At 41.7% G+C, this 20,263-nt stretch overlaps 1 protein-coding gene, 1 non-coding gene and 1 pseudogene across 2 annotated transcripts in view; 1 reads left to right on the forward strand and 2 right to left on the reverse strand.

Annotated features, from left to right (window-relative positions):
• Positions 1-234: 234 nt before the first annotated feature.
• Positions 235-18,878, reverse strand: LOC124109185 (adenylosuccinate lyase-like; annotated as a pseudogene).
• The window catches only part of Nr1d2 (nuclear receptor subfamily 1 group D member 2), a 29,577-nt gene continuing 27,913 nt past the window's right edge, over positions 18,600-20,263 (forward strand). The window contains exon 1 of the mRNA XM_046467723.2: positions 18,600-18,892. Coding sequence (XP_046323679.1) covers positions 18,877-18,892 — 16 coding nt within the window. The 5' untranslated portion in view covers positions 18,600-18,876. The remainder of the gene's footprint in view (positions 18,893-20,263) is intronic.
• On the reverse strand, positions 20,067-20,139 carry Trnaa-cgc (transfer RNA alanine (anticodon CGC)). Its single transcript has one exon. It is a non-coding gene; the product is annotated as a tRNA-Ala (tRNA).

Below are 20,263 nucleotides of genomic sequence, written 5' to 3' on the forward strand. Positions count from 1 at the left end.
TCAGGGATTGTAGCTCGGTGGCAAAAAGCCCTGGTTTCAATCCCAGTACAACCACAACGGCAAAAAAAAAAAAAAAAAAAAGCGCCAAAAAACCACACAGAGTTAAGTACAGTTCACTTTGTTGTGCAGTGTTAAACCTTAGAAAGAAGAAAGGACTGTATCAATTTAAGATAACCATTCTTGTTGTAAAACAAGGCACTACAGTAACATTACTTTCAAGTGTCAGCAATAAAGTTAACAAACCAGCAATGATTTTTCATTTAATTCTCTTCCAACTCTACAGACGTAATATGGTTTTAACAGGGGATATACCTCCTCTTCTAAGAATCTTTGTTCCTGTGGGGGGCACGGCCAATGGAAGAAGAAGGATCCAGTAAATGCTGCAACTGGGGTGAAGGGGACTCAAGTAGGCATCAGACTGGATTCGTTCTATGAGGTCATTGTCATCCCCTTCCTGCTTCACAACATCAGCTGCTTGCTGGGAAAGCACTCTAATTTTCTCATGGCGATCCTGGTGGCTACCCCCAGCTTTGACCATGGCCATGATGATGTTCTCTGTAATCATGAAAGGCAGTTCCTGCCTATTGCGCCATTCAATGACTTTGGGGTACACCACCAGTCCTTCAGAAATGTTTTATGGTGTGTTCAGTATAGTATCTGCCTATGAAATACCTCAGCCAAACAGATTCGGCGGTTGGCACTATCATCCAGTGTGCGTTCAAACCACTGCACAGAAGCTGTCTGCAGTGGATCCGTGAGAAGGGTCATCAGGTGACGGGCAAGGCTGCAGCAGCGTTCTGAGCGCATGGGGTTCCTCTTGTATGGCATTGCACTAGAGCCAATCTGCTGATTTTCAAAGAGTTCCTCTGTCTCCTTGATATTTTCCAGGAGGTGTATGTCAGTGCAAATATTGTGCCCTGATACTCCCAAGCTAGCCAGCACGGACAACACCTCGATGTCTACTTTTCGTGAGTACGTCTGCCCTGGGATGATAAAAGCCCTCTTGAATCCTGCCTTTTCTGACACCAACTTGTCCAGCTGTTCCACCTTTTGGTGATCTCCCTCAAAGAGCTGCAAGAAACTAGCCTGAGTGCCAGTGGTGCCTTTCACTCCACGGAAGCGCAAGTTCTGGAGATCCATGCAAAGACCTTGAATCCAAAGACAGCAACGTTTTCCAACTGTGGTCAGTTGGGCAGGCTGGAAATGTGTAAAACCTAAGGTAGGAAGATTGGCATGTTCCTTAGCAAAGTCAGCAAGCCGAGAGATCACTCTGGCAAGCTTCGGCCAAAGTAGGTCAAAAGCATTTCTAAGAATAATCAAGTCTGTGTTGTCTCTAACATAGCAGGAGGTGGCATCCAGGTGAATAATGCCTGCAGCTTTTGGACAGCAGTGGCCAAATGTATGTACATGAGCCATAACATCATGTCGCAACTGCTTCTCTTCTTCAGCTGTCATCTTGAAGTCCATGTTGTCCCAGTTTGATTTCGTCTCCTGGATTTGTTCATTTGTTATAGGCAAACCCAATGTCTGCTCAGCCTCTGTCAGCCACAGCCAGAGCTGCCGCCTGTTGCTAAAAACGAAGCACTTCTCGAGGCTGGTGTAGCTGGAAGCAAGCGGTGAGTGGTAGCTGTCAAGCACGAGCCAGTCTTTGTACTGGGGATTGAACTTGGGGGCACTTGACCACTGAGCCACATCCCCAGCCCTATTGTATACTTTATTTAGAGACAGGGTCTCACTGAGTTGCTTAATGCCTTGCTTTTGCTGAGGCTGGCTTTGAACTTGTGATCCTCCTGCCTCAGCCTCCCAAGCTGCTGGGATTGTTGACATGCGCCACCATGCCTGGCAGTCTTTATTTTTTAAATAAAGTACACAATGACTATTGTGGTAAAAATAAAACAGATAATGGCTAAAACTAAACATTTTCAGTTTTGTTGCTGACTTGCGAATAATAGAATTAAATATTGGCAGAAGGAAAATCTGCAAAATTCTTTAAGGCAGATGGACTCAGAAATAAGTCTATGAGAGAAAGTTGCTCATGCTGGCAGCTCTGATTAGCTAAAAAACAGAAACAAACAAAATCCTGATTGAGAAATGAGTTCTTTCTTTAGAATTTTGAGGGGAAAGTTTGATTTTTATAGGAATGATTCCAAGAAAATAAAGATGAAAACTACTTGAAATAGTTTGACCTCAACATATGCAAAATTGACCATTTATTGATTTGCTCAATTTTAGACATAGTTGTGATAATACTTCATATGTAATTTTCATATTGATTTAAAAAAAATTTTAACTTTAGGTTTTTAGCATTCTCACTTTATTCCCTTATTTTTGCAAATATTCTTTTTAAAAGCTGAGGAGAATTTACTCCTTATTTAAGTCAAATTGGACTACTGAATTTCTCTTAATACTTTCTTGCTGGAAATGTATCAATGTTGAGATGATTTTGACTAAAATATTTGTGTCCATAAACTTTTCAGAGTCAATTACTTCTGGGCTTGAAATGACTTTCATTATAAAAGCTCCACTGGATGAAAACATTAAGGCCAACTTACCAGAATTGACATGGTAGGATCAGAAGTCTCTACAACTGTATGCCTGTTATCCCAGTGAATCAGGAGATTGATGCAGGAGGATTACAAGTTCAAAACCAGTCTCAGCAATTTAGTGAGGCCCTAAGCAACTTGGTGACACTCTATCTCAAAATAAAAATATGAAAAGGGATGGGGATTTGGTCAGAAGTTAAGCACCCTTGGGTTCAATCTCTGGTATACCTCCCCAAATTAGTAATAATAGTAGTAATAAAAATTTAAAGCCAGGCACTGTGGAGCACACTTGTAATCCCAGCAACTGGGGAGGCTGAGGCGGGAGGCTCATGAGTTCAAAGTCAGCCTCAGCATAAGTGAAGCACTAAGCAACTCAGCGAGACCCTATCTCTAAATAAAATACAAAATAGGACTGGGGATGTGGTCAGCGGTTGAGTGCCCCTGAGTTCAATCCTTAGTACCAAAAAAAAAAAAAAAATTAGCAATTAAAAATAAGTGCTGCAGATGTAGCTTAGTACTAAAGTATGCCTGGGTTCAATTCCAATACTGAAAACAAAGTTTCTAACATAAAAATTATTTTAACTTGTGTTTGAAAGTATTTTTATTATAAAAATAACAAAAAAGTTAAATGAAGAAAATAATCATCTGTAATATCACCATTGAAATAAAACCTCTGTTAAACCCTTTGCTATAACATTTTACTTTTCTTTTTAGTGTATGGAATTTTAGACATAGTTGTGATAATACTTCATATGTAATTTTCATATTGATTTAAAAAAAATTTTAACTTTAGGTTTTTAGCATTCTCACTTTATTCCCTTATTTTTGCAAATATTCTTTTTAAAAGCTGAGGAGAATTTACTCCTGTTTCCTTTTGGCTGGGCATATAGGGATTTGCCAGTTTTGTAGTCTATAGAAATAATGCTATATATCATTTCACATACAGATTTTCCTATATTTAGAATTATTTTGTTAGGACAGGTTCTCAGAAATGGGATTACAGAATCAAAGACCTTTTTTTCCCCTTAAATATGGAAAAAACAGATTGAGCCTCATCAATAGAATCCTGACCAGAAATGAGACAAGTGAAAAAGCAACTCGAATAATTCACCACAGCCTCTCTGTAATTCATTTACATATTCCTTCTTTGATTGGAAGTTTGCGGTATTTGAGGAAGATCAAAGAGTTTTGGGTTTTAAAGTAATTTTTATTTTCATCAAGGTAATATATTTTGCATGATTAACTACAAAGCTCATAAAAAATTGGACCCCTGCCCTGTCCTTCCCCATTCTCAAATTCCCAGTTTTAATTCTTTCAGTACTTCCTTGAGTATTTGTCTTCATATTTCTAAATAATATCCCTAAAATGCCATTTCTATTTCTTGTATGCACAAATTTTAGGCTTTCTAATGTGGAAGATGAAAAATTTTAAATGATTAATTTTTTTAGTTGACAAATAAAAATTCTTTATGTTGGATAACCTGGTATTTTGAAATATACCTACATTTAGAATGAATAGAAATGCACACCCGTGATCCCAGAGGCTTGGGAGGCTGGAGCAAGAAGATAGCAAGTTCAAAGCCAGCCTCTGCAAGTTAGTGAGGCCCTAAGCAACTTAGTGAGTCCCTGTTTCTAAATAAAATACAAACAAAGAGCTGGGTTGGGGGGAGGCTGTTGCTGTGACTCAGTGATGGAGCATTCACCTGGCATGTGTGAGACACTGGGTTTGATCCTCAGTACCACATAAAAAATAAAATAAAGGTATTGTGTCCACCTACAACTAAAAATATATATTAAAAAAAGAGGGGGCTGGGGATGTGGCTCAGTGGTTAAGTGCCTCTATTCCCATAAAAATTAAATCCAGAATGGCTAAATTAAGTTAAAGCATACACATTATTTCACATACTTTTTGTGTGTGTGTGTGCTGTCAGAACACATAAAAGTTATTCTTTTTTTAAAAAAAAGCTATTCTTTTATCAATTTCCAAATATATAATACATATAACACAGTTATTAATGTAGTCACTCTATTGTACAATAGATCTTTTTTTGATGAGCCACATCCCCAGCCCTTTTTGCATTTTTTTATTTTGAGACAGGGTCTTGCAAAGTTGCTTTGGGACTTGTTAAGTTGCTGAGGCTGACCTTGACCTTGCAAACCAGCTCAAAATGGATCTTTTGAATTATTCTTCCTGTCTGAAATTTTATATCCTTTGACCAAAAGAAAATAAGAATTTTTTTTCCTAGTGCTGGAAATAGAATCCAGGGCATTATGCATAAAAGGCAAGTGCTCTGCCCCTGGACCACATACCCAGCCCTAAATGAGAATTTTAATGTTACATTCCTCCTCTCATAGATGTGGGCATATTGGTACACAGTCACATGCATGTGCAAGTACACATACTTCTCTTTTTCCACTTAATGTATCTCACATCAATTTTTCTTTGGTGGGACATATTCTCCAGTAACTTCCTAGAAGGGGTGTCTAGAGGTGAGTTTCTTTATTTTTTTAATGCACTTTTATTTTTTAATACATTGTTTTTAGTTGTTGATGGACCTTTATTTAATTTATTTATTTATTTCTAGATGGTGCTGAGAATCAAACCCAGTGCCTTGCACATGCTAGGCAAGTGCTCTTCCACTGAGCCACAACCCCAGCCCTAGAAGGTGAGATTCTGGAAAGTTTACCTGTCTCAAAATATCTTTAGTCCACTCTTATACTTGACTGATGGTTTAGCTGAAATTTAATATTTGAAATAAAGTAATCTTTTTCTTTTTTTGGGACAGCATGCCTTTATTTTATTTGTTTATTTTTTTATGTGATGCTAAGGATCAAACCCAGTGCCTCACACGTGCTAGGCAAGCAGTTTGCCTCTGAGCTATAGCCCAGCCCCCAAATCTTATTCTTAGAATTTTGAAGGCATTCTTCAAGTATTCAGAGTTGCTTTTGGGAAGCTGAATGATATTCTGTTTTAGTCTGTTTTGTTCTGCTATGACAGAACTACACAGACCTGGTAATTTATAAAGTAAAGACATTTATTTGGCGCACAGTTCTAGAAGCTGGCAAGTCCAAGTGTTGGCAACTGCTTAACATCTGTCGAGGGTCTTCTTGCTAGGTCATTCTATGGTAGAATGTGGAAGCCAAATGGGCATGCACATACGTGAGAAGAGCCAGAAAGCCTTCAGGCCTTTTAAAATTGGAATTAATTCATGAGTGTGGAGCCCCATAACCTAAACACCTCCCATGAAGCTCCACCTCCCAACAGTGTTGCACTGAGGATTCAGTTTCTAACAAAGCCTTTGGGGAATACACTGAAGCCATAGCATATGTCCCACTCCTTGGCATATACCCAAAGGACGTAAAATCAGCATACTCTAGTGATGCAGCCACATCAACGTTTATAGCAGCTCTATTCATAATAGCTAAACTATGGAACAAAACTAGGTGCCCTTCAACAGATGAAAGGATAAAGAAAATGTGATACACACACACACACACACACACACACACACACTGGAATATTACTCAGCCATAAAGAAGAATGATATTTTGGCATTTAAATGAATAGATCTGGAGATTATCATGTTAAATGAAATAAGCCAATTCCAAAAAATCAAAGTCCAAATGTTCTCTCTGATATGTGAATGCTGACTCACAATGGGGGGGAGGTGGGAAGTGGAGGTTCACCAGATTGGACAGGGGGGAGTGGGGAAAGAAAATAGAAAAGACAGTAGGATGCATCAGACATAACTTTCCTATGTTCATATATGAATACACAACCAGTGTAACTCCATATCATGTACAACCACAAAAATGGGAAGTTATACTCCATATATGTATTTTATGTCAAAATGTATTCTACTATCATGTATAGCTAAAAAGAACAAATAAAAAATAAAAAAAAACATAGCATATGTGATCTGATATTTCTTCTGGATGTTTTTATGATCTTCTCTTTGTCCCTTGATGTTCTGAAATTTCACCATACTATCCTTGGAAGATTTTTTTTTTTTAATGTTCATTGCAGCTTTATTTATAATAGCCAAGGATTGGAAATGACCCAAACCTTCATCTGAAGATAGATTTTTTTAAAAAAAATTAATTGTGTAAAAATCTATGAGTATTTAAATCTGAAAATCCATTTCTTTTTTTTCCTAATATTTTTTTAGTTGTCAATGGATCATTATTTTATTTATTTATATTCGGTGCTGAGAATCAAACCCAGTGCCTCATGCATGCTAGGCGAGTGCTCTACCACTGAGTCACAAACCCAGCCCCTGAAACCCTATTTCATTTAATTTCGAGAAAATTATCTTGAATCATATTTTTGATCATTTTTTCCCTGGAAATATATATATATATATATATTTATGTGTATACACACACACATACACACACACAAACACACACACAAATAAATACTGAATGGACCTTTTTTGTATGTGGTGCTGAGAATCAAATCCAGTGCCTCACACATGCTAGGTAAGAGGTAAGAGATGACACAGCTCTATTACTGAGCTACAACTCCAGCACCTGGAACTCCTTTTATACCTCCTGGATTAATTTTTTTTTTTTTAAATGGTGCTGGGGATGGAACCTAGGACCTTGTGCATGCAAGGCAAGCACTCCACCAACTGAGCTATATCCCCAGCCCTCCTGGATTAATCTTTAGGTCTGTAAAAAAAATTTCTTGTAATGTCCATCTCTTTGTCTTTTTGTTCTGCTTGATGGTGATTTCCTTGGCTTTATCTTCCAACTTTTCTAACATATTTATTTTAGATTTTTGTCTTTAATTTTCAAGAACTCTTACTTGTTCTGGGTTCCTTTTTTTGTAGTATCCTGGTTTCAAGGATGGCTGTCATCATCTCTTACCTCTTCAAAGGGATAAAGAGTCTCTCTTGCTCCTTGTATGCTTCTGAGTTTCTTTCTGTCATGGTGGAATCTTCTTTCAACAGTGTAGGGATCCGTTATTATCTGTTTGTTTGAGAGAAGCCTTGAGAAGTGGCCCGGCCATTGTATGTGTGCATGTGCCTGCATGTGTGTGTGTTGGGGGCTCTAAGGAACCCTTTTGACTGGCAAGAGTCAACGGAGAGTGGGACCTGCCACATTACTGCAGATTCTCAAAGGTTGTCATCTGTAAGTCTCATCTCTGAGGCTACCTATGTGCTCCAGTGGGAAATCCTCCCCTCTTCTGCTTGAAGGAAAGTAGACTGAGGGTTTCATTATTGCATAGGTAGACCTTCTAACCTATTTTCCTGTCTTCCACAGTGCCTGTTGTCCCAGGAGCTGCAGTTTCAAAGATGGAATTTCTTCAGGAGATAAACTTCAGTGAGGGGAGCACAGGCAGAATCTCTTTTTATCCAGAGGAGATTCTTATGCAAAACTTTCAGTCATCCTTACTGTTCTCAGCCTCATGAATCACCCTGGACTCAAAGAAAGCCTACTTTTTCCCAGGAGTTGACTTTGATAAGTGATGTTTCTTTCTCCCATCTGTTTCCTAGGGCTCAGTGACTTCAGGGGAACCTAGATGATCTCAGAGATTCCAGTATCTTTGGTCTGTTGATTGCTCTTTGTATTAGTCATCTATCGCTTACTTATCTATTACCCAAGATGTATTGACTTAAAACAACAGCATTTATTATCACGTAGTTTTGTGGATCAGAAGTTCCATGTGGCTCAGTTCAGCTGGGTCTCTGCTTCAGGATTTCTCACGGGCTGCAATCAAGAGGTTGTTGGCTGTGGCTAACGTTATCTCAAGGCTCAACTGGGGAAAGATCTGCTTCCAAGTCCTCTCTTGGCAGGCTCCAGCTCCTGGTTGGCTGTTGGCTGGAGGCCACCCTCAGTCCTTTACCACTTGAGTTTCTCCAGAGGGAAGGTCACAACACTGCAGCTTGCTTTGATGGGCAAGTAGATGAAAAGAACCAGAAAGGGAAGGTATGAGCAAATTTAGAGTTCCATTCTTTTACAACATAATCTCGGAAGTGATACCCATCGCCTTTGCCTATTTTATTGTTAGAAGCACCTCACTCAGTCCAGGTCACATTCAAGCACAGGGATTACTCTCAGAGGTGAATCCTGGGAGTCACGGATCATTGGAGCTCATCTGAGAGGGCCAAGTGCTACACCCCTGCAGGGAGCACTCCCACTGGAAAGCTTCTGCCTCTCTGCTACGGTAGAGCTGTGCTTCTCTACTCCATTGTGCACACACAACCTGGACCCATGACCTGGAATCACGTGCAGATTCAGATTCATGAAGTTCAGAATGGGGCCTGACAATCTGTATCTTTACTGTTACCCAGGTGATGCTGCACCCAGAATTTTTCCAATTTTTTTTTATAAAACTGCATCATGAAGGAGAAGCAGTAGCTTTTATATGAATTAAGAGGCTAAGAGAGATAGTCTTGGATATTGACTGTGTTTTTTTTTTTTTTTTTTTAACTGAGGATTTAACCTAAGGGTGCTCTACCACTGAGCTACAAGCCCCAATATTTTTTAAAATTTCCTATTTTGAGACAGGGTCTCACTAAATTGCTGAGACTGGCCTCAAACTTGAAATCCTCCCACCTTGGAGTACAGACATGTGCCACCCGGCTGGCCTGACTGAAATTTAAATGGTATCCTATTCTTACTACTATTAAAATGTTTTATTTTTTTGTGCACAGCCATAAAGAAGGGTGTAAGCATTGGAAACAAATTCATCTTCTAGAATTTAGCTATAAAAATCTATAGATAATTAGTAAAGGCTTACTGGTAATAAGCACAGCAGAAGAGTTTATTATGAGCATAGCAGGTTTCTCCTAGAGTCTCTGGGTAGAAATGCATCCAGGCCTGGAGGAGGAAATAGAATTAGAACCCCAGGCAATGTGCTTTCCATTTTTTTGCATTTAGAATTCTTTTGTGTGTGTGTGTGTGTGTGTGTGTGTGTTTGTGTGTGTGTGGTATTGGGGATTGAACACAGGAGTGCTTTACCATTGAGTCTCATCTGCAGTACTTTTTATTTTAATTTTTAGACAAGTTCTTTCTAAATTGCTGAGGGCCTCACTAATTTGCTGAGGCTGGACTCGAACTTTCCATCTTTGTGTCTCAGCCTCCCGAGTTGCTGGAATTACAGGCATGTGTTACCATGCCGGGCTTGTATTTAGAATTTTATTCTGTTTTGTTACAGGGCAGAAATCCTGGTCACTTGGAGACATGATGTGGAAAGTCTGGAGGAAAGCAATCATTAATCTTTTCTTGAATTGCGCTGGGTCTGTATTCCTGGAATATCTATTATCTGGTTCTTGGGACTGACCAAATTGCAGGTTCAATTTCCAAGCTGGCAATCTCTAACTTGGATGCATCAGAATTACCCTGGAGAACTTGTGTAATACAAATTGCTGGGCCCATCCCAGGAGTTGTCTGATTCATTAGATCTTCGGTGGAGCCGCAAGGTGGAACTTCTACCAAGTTCCCAGATGCTGCTGATTCAGCAACCACACTTGAGAACATTGGTCTAGGTTAACTTCCCAGCAGAGGAAGGACACAGGACACTGGGAAGAATTAACCAGCTGATGACAGTTGCTGATAAGCCGAAGTAGAGGAATGAGGAATTGATGGCTGAAAAGGAACTCACCTGTGTCTTAAGCTCCTTCTGAATGTTGGTGATCATTTGTGATAAAAAAAAAAACCTAATGGCAATTATCATGAATACAAGCAATAATAAATGTTGGTGAGGATGTGGAGAAAAAGGTACACTCATGCACTGCTGGTGGGACTGCAAATTGGTGCAACCAATCTGGAAAGCAGTATGGAGATTCTTCAGAAAACTTGGAATGGAACTACCATTTGACCCAGCTATCCCACTCCTCAGTATATACCCAAAGGACTTAAAATCAGCATATAGTAACTTAGCCACATCAATGTTTATAGCAGCTCAATTCACAATAGCTAAACTATGGAACCAACCTAGATGCCCTTCAATAGATGAATGGATAACGTAAATGTGATACATATACACCATGGAATATTACTCAGCTTTAAAGAAGAATGAAATTATGGCATTTGCAAGCAAATGGATGGAACTAGAGAATATCATGCTAAGTGAAATAAGCCAATCCCAAGAAACCAAAAGCCAAATGTTTTCTCTGATAAGCTGATCCACAGTGGGGATGGGGGTAGGGAAGAATGAAGGAACTTTGGATTGTGCAGAGGGGAGTGAGGGGAGGGGTGGGGCGGTGGGGATGGGAAAGACGGTAGAATGAGAGAGACATTATTACCCTAAATACATGTACTGGTGTGACTCTGCACCATGTATAGCCAGAGGAGGGAGAAGTTGTGCTCCATTTGTGTACAATGTGTCAAAATGCATTCTGCTGACACTATAACTAATTAGAACAAATTAAAAAGAAAAACAAGACTTAAGACAACAGGGCATGGTGGCACACTCCTGTATTACCTGAGAGTAGAGAGGCTAAGGCAGAAGAATCGCAAGTTTGAGGCCAGCCTTAGCCATTTAACAAGCCCCCTCAGCAACTTAGACCCTGTCTCAAAATAAAAATGGAAAAAAGGACTGGGAGTAGAGCTTGGTGTTAAACCTCATCCCAAGTTAAATTTCCAGTACCAAAAAAACAGAAAAAAGAAAAAAAAATAAGAGAATAATCAGGGGGGTGAGGTGGTGGTGGCTCAATGGTAGAGAGCTTGCCTAGCATGTGTGAGACACTGGGTTCCATTCTCAGCACCACATATAAATAAATAAAATAAAGGTCCATTGACAACTAAAAAAAATTTTAAAAAAGAGAATCAGTTCATTACACTATATCAGGATAAGTTATACTCATAGGATGGATTCTCAATTAGATAGGTTTTCAAAATAATAAATAGGAACATGGGAAAATTAGGAGTTGAGAAAGTCAGCAATGTGTATAGTTCTTTTAGCTCAGCAGTATGCCCTGTTGTTAGAGCTAGTTTTGTGTTTGGTGTTAATTTTTGTTTTTATTTTTGTTTTGTTCATCACTCCCGGGTGGGGCGGGGGTGGTGGTGGAAGGAATTGCAGAATTTTTTTTTTTTTAAACTGTGATGGAGAGTAATAAAGATGATCAGGCATTCCTTGTAGTATGTTTATTTAATGAACTCTCATGTAACATTTCTTCTTTATTAGTTTTTCAAATTTCTGTTTGGGATGTTATTAAATCAACAGAGCACTTAAACAATTCAGCCAGTTTCTGAATGGCAGTAGGTATTTTTCTACTGTATTTAATGAGGCATCTCACCCAAATTGTTTCTGTTGTCTTGGATTTTTTTTTTTTCAGGGTTTGCAGCAGTTTTATACATTCTTTGGAGAGGGCAGGGACTTCACATACATCATAGCCTCTTTTAGCAAATCATCACACACCGCGGGAAAATCAAATAACAACTCTAAAACATGATTAGCACATTCACTGGCGGGAACAAGTTGGGTAGGGGTGATTGGTCAGTACAAAAGGGGTATTCATTTGAACTGATTGGTTTAAGCCATGAGGGGTGTATGTGCTGAACTACATGGTTTCCCAACTTGTTATCAACCACCGTAAACTACTGGGAGGGTTATCTGGCTTGTTGTCTTGGATTTTTATGCAGTGTTGTACAGACTGCACTCATTACATGTGGACAGAACACTTTTTCTTACTAGATTCTTATCTGAATGAATAGCCCTATTCAAAATCATAAGATATTGAGATTGGATAATAAATGACTCCAAATCGACAAAAGACTGAGTCTGTATCTGAAATGTCACTGCTGGCCTTTAGTTCCTCAGAAAGAAGGAATATCTCAAAAATAGAATGGAGGGGCTGGGGATGTGGCTCAGTACTAGAGTGTGCTTGCCTAGCATGCATGAGACTGTGGGTTTGATCCCCAGCACTGCAAAAATAAGTAGATAAAAAATGTAATGGAACACTCTTGTGGAGTGGGGAGTGGAGGCCTTTCTAGGTATCCACTTCTTCTCTGACTCATGTTCCTTTCTCTGTAGCATCCTTCCTCCTTATATTCTTAGGGAATATTGCCAGATGGAGGGAGTGAAAGTGCTTACCTTGAAAGTACAGCCTCTTTTTTTTTAAACTCTTTTTTCTTAATATTTATCTTTTAGGTGTAGATGGACACAACACAATGCCTTTATTTTTATGCAGTGCTGAGGATCAAACCCATGTCCCGCCTGTGCTAGGCGAGCATGCTACCACTGAGCCACAATCCCAGCCCCAGAGAAGTACAACCTCTTAAAGCTTTAACACTGCAGGGTGGTCCTCACGTCAAGGTGGACTGCATATTTGTATAATTCTTCAAAATTGTCTTCTGTTGGAACAGTGACAGCTGCAAGAATATATTCTGTCTCACATGGTATTCAAAATATAACCTTGGCATTCCTTTTATGGAAGAGAACTATAATCCTTATGCTTTAAATCCGGGTGTGCTTGTGAATTCCGTTTAACCAACAATGTGACAAATGGATACTGCGTCACTTTGGAGGCTTGATTAGAAAAGGTGATGTAACTTCTGCCTAGTCCCCTGGCTACTTTCACTGGAGCCCTGAGCTGCTCTGAAAGCATTCTGACTGCTCTGAAGGATTTGAGAGGAAGCCCAAAGTAGCCCCCAATTTAGAGTCCTTGTGGAGAAGCCCTGCAAGTTGCCAAAGAGAAGAGAGAAATGCCCTGCGGATACCTAGCTGCTTCCGCCCCTGCTACTCCAGCTCCACCTACTGATTGCTGGGAGACCCTGAGTCAGAAATGTCCAGTCAGGAACTCTCAAGTTTCCTGACCCACAAAAATCACTGGATAGTAAAGTGATTACTACTATTTCCTCCTTTTTCCCCCCCACGCCCCTAATGCTGGGGATCAAATCCAAAGCCTCCTGTGCATGCTAGGCAGGTGCTTTACTACTGAGCTACATCCCCAGCCCTGATGGTTGTTACTTTAAACCACTAAGTTTATGGAGTGATTTGTGGTACTGCTGTAGTTACTGGAACATTTCCTAAAATAAGTGAGAATGAGTGAAAGCAATTCTATCAGTGAAGTTTCCTTAGTTACAAATAGGAGAAACTGACTCTGACTAACGAAGCAGATTTATATGGTAAACTGACAAATTTAGAAGTAAGAGGGAGAGGTGGCCCATGCCTGTAATTCCAGCAGCTGGGGAGGCTGAGGCAGGAGGATTGAGAGTTCAAAGCCAGCCTTAGCAACTCAGCAAGGACCTCAGAGAGACCCTGTCTCAAAATTTAAAAAAGGCCGGGGATGTGGTTCAGAGGTAAAGCATATGTGGGGTCAATCTCCAGTTCAAAAAAAAAAAAAAAAAAAGAGGAATTGAAGAGAGGAAGAGAAAATAAGTCTGTAAATCTGGAACAGCTGTCACCAGCTACATGTGGCTATTGATGCTTGAAACAGGGCTACCATAACTGAGGGACAAAAGTTTACTTTTTATTTGTGAATAACTTAAAATTAAATTTAAAACTGATAACTTGTAGATTACTTTTCCATTAAACACGCTGTTCTGATAGGACTCTACTTCACTCTAACCATTGCATCTCAGAAGATATCATTTTTGCATGGCGGTGTGTGTGTGTGTAGGGGGGGTGTAAAGTTTGTAGTATTGTCCATAAATATTTCACGGATCTTGTTGGTGTTAATGGATTGATTTGGACTGAATGGATTTTTTTCTATGAGCAGATGTAATATTGGAATGTGTTTATTTGAATATTTTATGAAGACATAAAACAAAAAGGCATGATTTACATAGTAATTCGTTTGTAACTCATAACTGGTAATTAAATTGAAACATTTATTACTTAGTTATGACAGTTTTTCTAATTAAAAAATAAGAATAGATAAAATTTTGAATTTAAAATAAAGGCATATGATTGATGAAGAATTTGGGTGCTATATAGAAGCTGCTATAATGATCAGAACAGTAAAGAAAAAGGGAACCTGAAGAAGATAAGCCACAAATGTCACCAGGAATAGCAACTACAATTTCAGATGGTAGAGGAAATGGCCAAAGTTGTTTGTCAACATGTGATGTTGTTAGTGCTCTGAGATTTATGGTTGTGAATTCTTCTTTTTGAGGGGTGGGGGTAACGGGGGATTGAACTTAGGGGCACTTGACCATTGAGCCACATCCCGAGCCCTATTTTGTATTTTATTTAGAGATAGAGTCTCACTGAGTTGCTTAGCTAAGTTGCTGAAGCTGGCTTTGAACTCTTGATCCTCTTGCCTTAGCCTCCTAAACTGCTGGGGTACAGGCATGTGCCACTGTTCCCCGGGGGTTGTGAATTCTTGTGTATTAAACATTTCTGTTTTTCTTTTCAGTAGTTATTGATTCATGTTGCTCTTAAACACACACACACACACACACAAAAGAAAAACACTTTATGCTCTTCAATAATTCTAACAATGTAGAGGAGTTCTGAGGTCAAAATGTTTGAGAACTGCTGATCTAGGGCATAGAAAAGGTAAAGTTTAAGTGGAATGTTGTTGTGGCATTATGAACTAGCAGGATTCACTGGAACATTTAAAAAATAAGGACTTTTAAAATGAGAAACTGGCCTCATGTTTAAGGAAATCCCATCTCCCTTTTTACTTTCTTTTCTCCCCTAATATCCTTCCTTCATCAAGGTCCTCTTATTGTACTGACCCATTGTACTTGAGTTTGGAGCTAGAAGACTCTAATTAGGGTTTTCCCTCCTTCATCCACGTTCAGATTGTCCTGTCTTGAGTTGCACTTTACAGGACCTTGTTAGTTGCATGTAAAGGCCAATGGAGACAGTTTTCAAGGAAATAATTTGCATTTTTAAAACAGATTAATGTTTGAAGACATAGTCACTTCATTCCACAGTTATTTTGGTCTGAGGAATGAGGAAGATGGATGGAGTAGGAGCCCTCCATGCATAGTTTGAAAATCTCAACAGAGTGAGTCTGAGACAATGCAGAATTAATAAATGACACTCCTTGGAATGACAACAGCAAAAGGCAATTTCCACTGCAGCACTCTGGGGCCAATCCAATCTGGTTGTCACTCAGCCTTCTCTTCTGGTACTGAAGAGCCCACCAGTTTCCAGGGGCCAGTGGTGTGACTGGCCACTGACCTGGGTCATAGCTCTATATCCTCTGATGATTATTTGAAAAGCCTCACAAGAAGGCAGTTTTTAAAGATCCTGAGACTCGTAGACACATTTTATTTTACAGACATTATTATAGAAGTTCTTTTCAAATTTATCTGGTGATAACTACACACACACACACACACACATACACATACATACGTATATATATTCCAATCACTTTTTTATTCTGTCAATTTGAAATATAAACAGATAATCAATAGTGACTAGACATATGAGGAAAATTTATTTTTTAGAAATAGAAACAAAAAAGTATATAGGACACAATAAAAATATAGTGATAATTCTTTAAATATACAAATATCATTAATATCCTTAAGAAAATAACCAAATATGTTGCATCTGTGGAACAAAGAAGTATCAGACCATAAACTGGTTCACAGACATTAAAAATAGGGTAGCAGAAACAAAATACTGACAGAAAAGAAAGTAAATTTTTTAAAATACCAGAGAATAAAGCAAACAAATGAAAAAAGATAAAATGAATGAAAATTTAAAATTGGGCCAAATAATGTTCCAGAAAGAGAGAATCAAGGAAATTAACATAGATATGATTTATGAAAAATATTCAAACAGAAGGCCAGTAGCTTCCAGACTGAAGTTTCTCAAAGGGTGCCCAGCAAAGGGGATGAAGATAAAACTTAATATATTTTTAAAAGGCTATTTTTAGAGCAGTTCTTAGTTCAGAGCAAAACTGAATGGAAAGTAGAGTTCCAGTGTATCTCTTGTCCCCATAAATGCACAACTTCCCCTACTACCAGCATCTTGCCCCACAGTGGTACATTTGTTACCATCACTGAATCTACATAGACACATCACCCAAAGCCCTTAGTTAACATTCAGGCTTCACTCTTGGCGTTGTGTACTTTATGGGTTTTGATTAATACATAAACACAAGTATTTACCATTATAATATTTTACAGAATAGTTTCTGTGCCCCTATAATCCTTTGTGCTCTGTGTATTCATCCCTTCCTCCATTCAATATCACTTGGCAACTGCTGATTTTTTTTTCTTTTTTTGGGCGGGAGGTGCTGATGATTGAACCCTGGGGCTCTTACCACTGAACTACATTCCCAGTCCTTTTTTATTTTGAGACAGGCTCCTGCCAAGTTGCTGAGGCTGGCCCTGAACTTGGGATCCTCCTACCTTATCCTCCTCTGTTGCTGGGAATTAAAGGCGAGCGCCCATCTCACTGATTTTTTTTTTTTCCTGTATCACCATACTTTTGCCTTTTCCAGAAAGTCATGTAGTTGGGATCTCATAGTTTATATCAATTTCAGAGTGGTGGTGTCATCTTTTATGACTTCATTTCTGCCTTCTACACAGTTCATATTAACCTCATTTTTACCTGTGGAGAAGTAGATGATGACTGATACACAAAAGGAAAAAGCAAGCTACAAAGTGTAACCTGGGAAACTCATCCACATCACATGGGGGTGATAAAGCCCTGAGGGAAAGAAGAAATGAGGAGTATTGTGGCCAGGGAACTGTGTTTAGAGAGGGCTTGGAGAGCACCTTTGAAACAGGAGCAAGGCCCAGATCCTGGGCAGTGCTATGCAGGTTAAGGGAAGGCTTTTCTTTCAAGTGTACAGGAAGCCATCAGAGAGTTTGAAGCAAAGTAATCAGAATTCATTTACATTTTAAAAATAACACACAGACTGCTGGGAAGAAGAGACTGTAGGTGGACCCAGAAGCAGTCTGGGGGTTAAATAACTATTGCAGTAGTGGAAGCAGAAGATGATGGTGGTTTGCTCTAGAGTAAGAGTAAAGACACTGGTGAGAAGCACAGAGACTGGAGACACTTTGAAGGTTAGATTTGTTAATGGATTGAATGGCAGGGAGACAGAATAGAGTAACCTAACTTGCTGCATTCAAGAGCAGGCAGATATATACCAAAATAGTAAAGACTGATATGGTGAAAGAACTTCTGCATTGGGGACTGGGAGGAAGTGGGGGAGGAAGAGTGTTGTACATATAAATGTCTTTCATATGATGTGTTCTTCAACATTATACACCGAAAAATTTCAAAATTTCAAAGAGCAAATTGAAAGAATTTTACAACGAATACCCACATAACCCACCTTCTAAATTTTACACTTTACTATCCATCTGTATATGCCTCTCTTAGCCTTACTTTTGGAGTGCAGTTAAATTGCAGACTTCAATGTATTTCCTTCTAAATTCACATCAGCAAGAATCTAATCTGTTTTCATTTGATCTAAAATTTACATACAAGGTGAAATGCACAAATCTTAAGTGCATACTGGCTGAGTTCTGACAATGCATACACCTATCCATGCCTTAAACTGAAATGCAAGGGGGCTGTTGGATGTGGGAATCTGGCTCTGGGAGGAGAGGTTTGTGTTTGAAATGTAAGTTTTGGAGTCATCAAAACACAGGTTTATTTATGAGACTGGATGAAAATATTCAGGTGTATAGAGGGAAGAGAAGGTCTCTGTCCACAGAGCCCAGCATTTAGAGGCCGGATGGAAGAGCGGGAACCAGAGAATTGGAGGTCAGGGGTTGGACCAGCCTGAAGAAGCTGGCCCAGCCCGGGGTCCTGGAAAGCACTTCTGCTTGACACCTCGGGCGGTCCTCGTAACCTTCGGGGTGGTCGGAGGAGTCCAGAGATGGCAAGGGTGGGGTATAGTTCTGGGGAGCAGAGTGCAAGGCCGGAAGGTCAGCCAGGAGGAGCGACAAGGAGGAATGGTGAGGAGGGAAATTGGAAAAAGGAGGTGGAAGGAGTGGAGGAGAAAAGGGAGGAGGCAGGGGAGAAGAGAGGAGCGGGGGAAGAGGAGGGGGGACGCGAGCCGAGCCCGGCGGAGGCGCGGGCAGGGGCGGAGTCGCCGCAGCGGCCGGCCGAGGGGCGGGCGGAGGGAGGGGGTGTGTGCGCGGGTCACATGGTCGCGGCTGCCCTCCCTATCAGCCGCCCTCACCGCCGCGGTGCGCTGGCTGCAGGAAGCCGCCGCGCCGCCGCTTTTGTTGTCAGGGACCCCGGGAGGAGCGCCGCTCGCCGGCCGCCGCCACCCTCTCCCTGCAGCCCGCTCTTCAGCGGCGGGGCCTGGGTCCCGGGCGCCCCGCCGGCCCTGCCCATGAGGTGGCCCCGCGACCACTGCCGCCTCCAGCCCGGGGCGGCGCGGCGCTGAGCGGCGGCGGCGCTGCCCCCTCTGCGGGAAGCGGGAGGCCTGGGCCCCCTCCCTGAGGGCACCATGGAGGTGAATGCGGGTAAGAGCTGGACTGCGGCGAGGGGACGGCGGAGGGGTCCAGTGGGCATTTTGGGGGGCGGCGACGGGGGGTGTCCGCAGGGCCGGCGGGGTGGGCTGCCGCGCGCCGCGTGTCTGCCCCGGGCTCGGTTCCTGTCGCCCCACGGGCTGCCCTGCGCTGGCCCTCCCGACACCCCGCAACGCCGCAGCGCGGCCCGGTGGCGCCCGACCCGGCCCCCCCCTCACATGGCCCGGCCGCGCGAGCCACGTGCGCGCTGTGTTTACGTTCGGCGGCGCGCGGGAGCCGGTTGGCTGGGCGGGCGCGTGACGCGGCATTACATAATGGGCGCTGAGGCGGCGGTGGCGGGCGGGGACACGTGAGGCCGCTCGGCTCTGTGACCCACATTCCCCGGGGCCGCAGGGACACGTGGGGGCGGGTGTGCGCGCGCGCGCGCGCGCCGGCTGGGAGCGCCGCAGCCTCCCGGGAGGCCCCGCCCCTTTGGAACCCTCCGGGCTGTGACGTGGCCGCGATTCCCTCCTCCCCCGCGGGGTTGCACACTGCGGAGGAGGCTGCGCGTGCGCGTCCGCGGAACTCCGCGGCGGGGCGTCCCCGAGGAGGACTCCCGCGCCGCAGTGCGCGGGCCCACGCCCGCACGGCCGCTAGGTGACCCCTACCCCGAATCCCGCCTGGACCTGCGCTTGGGGATGTTGTTGCAGCTAACCTTGCAGAGCCCGAGGAAGGACTGCAGGGCGAGGGCGAAGCGAGTGTCTCTAAGAAAGCGTGCGCTTCCCCGTGGAGATCCTCGCTGGAGCATTGAACCGCTGAGATCCTGAACAACGACACACACCCGCAAGCACTTGCAGTGGGGATGCCACCCTGATGTTGATTAAAAAAAAAAAAAGTTTAGGACGACCTGCCTTATTAAGCTCATTGTCTTAAAAACTGCTTAAAAGTCCCCTTGCATTGGAATTTTACTGTTAAAGTGCCATACTAGGAACTATGGTCAGAATGACTCAGGTCATCATAGGTGACTCTGAGATCTTATGGAAAACCAGTCCTTGTTCTATTATTGTTATTTTTTTTTTTTTTTACTAGGAAATGAACCCAAGGATTCACGCATACTAGGCAAGCACTTCACCACTGAGCTACATCCCCAGCCCTTATTTATTTATTTATTTATTTATTTATGTATGTTTGGTGGTGCTGGGGATTGAACCCAGGGCCTTGTGCATGCGAGGCAAGCACTCTACCAACTGAGCTATATCCCCAGCCCCTCATTCTTTATTTAAATTAAAAAAATTTACAGGTTGCTCACCTTACTTGAACCCAGTTAAGTTGCCACAGAATAATACAGCACTCCTTGTCCTCCTTTAGTCTGCCCCAGACAAATGA

This window comes from Marmota monax, unplaced genomic scaffold (genome assembly GCF_021218885.2).
Source record: "Marmota monax isolate L192 unplaced genomic scaffold, Marmota_monax_Labrador192_F-V1.1 WCK01_AAM20220418_F8-fsc00152, whole genome shotgun sequence".
NCBI lineage: Eukaryota > Metazoa > Chordata > Mammalia > Rodentia > Sciuridae > Marmota > Marmota monax.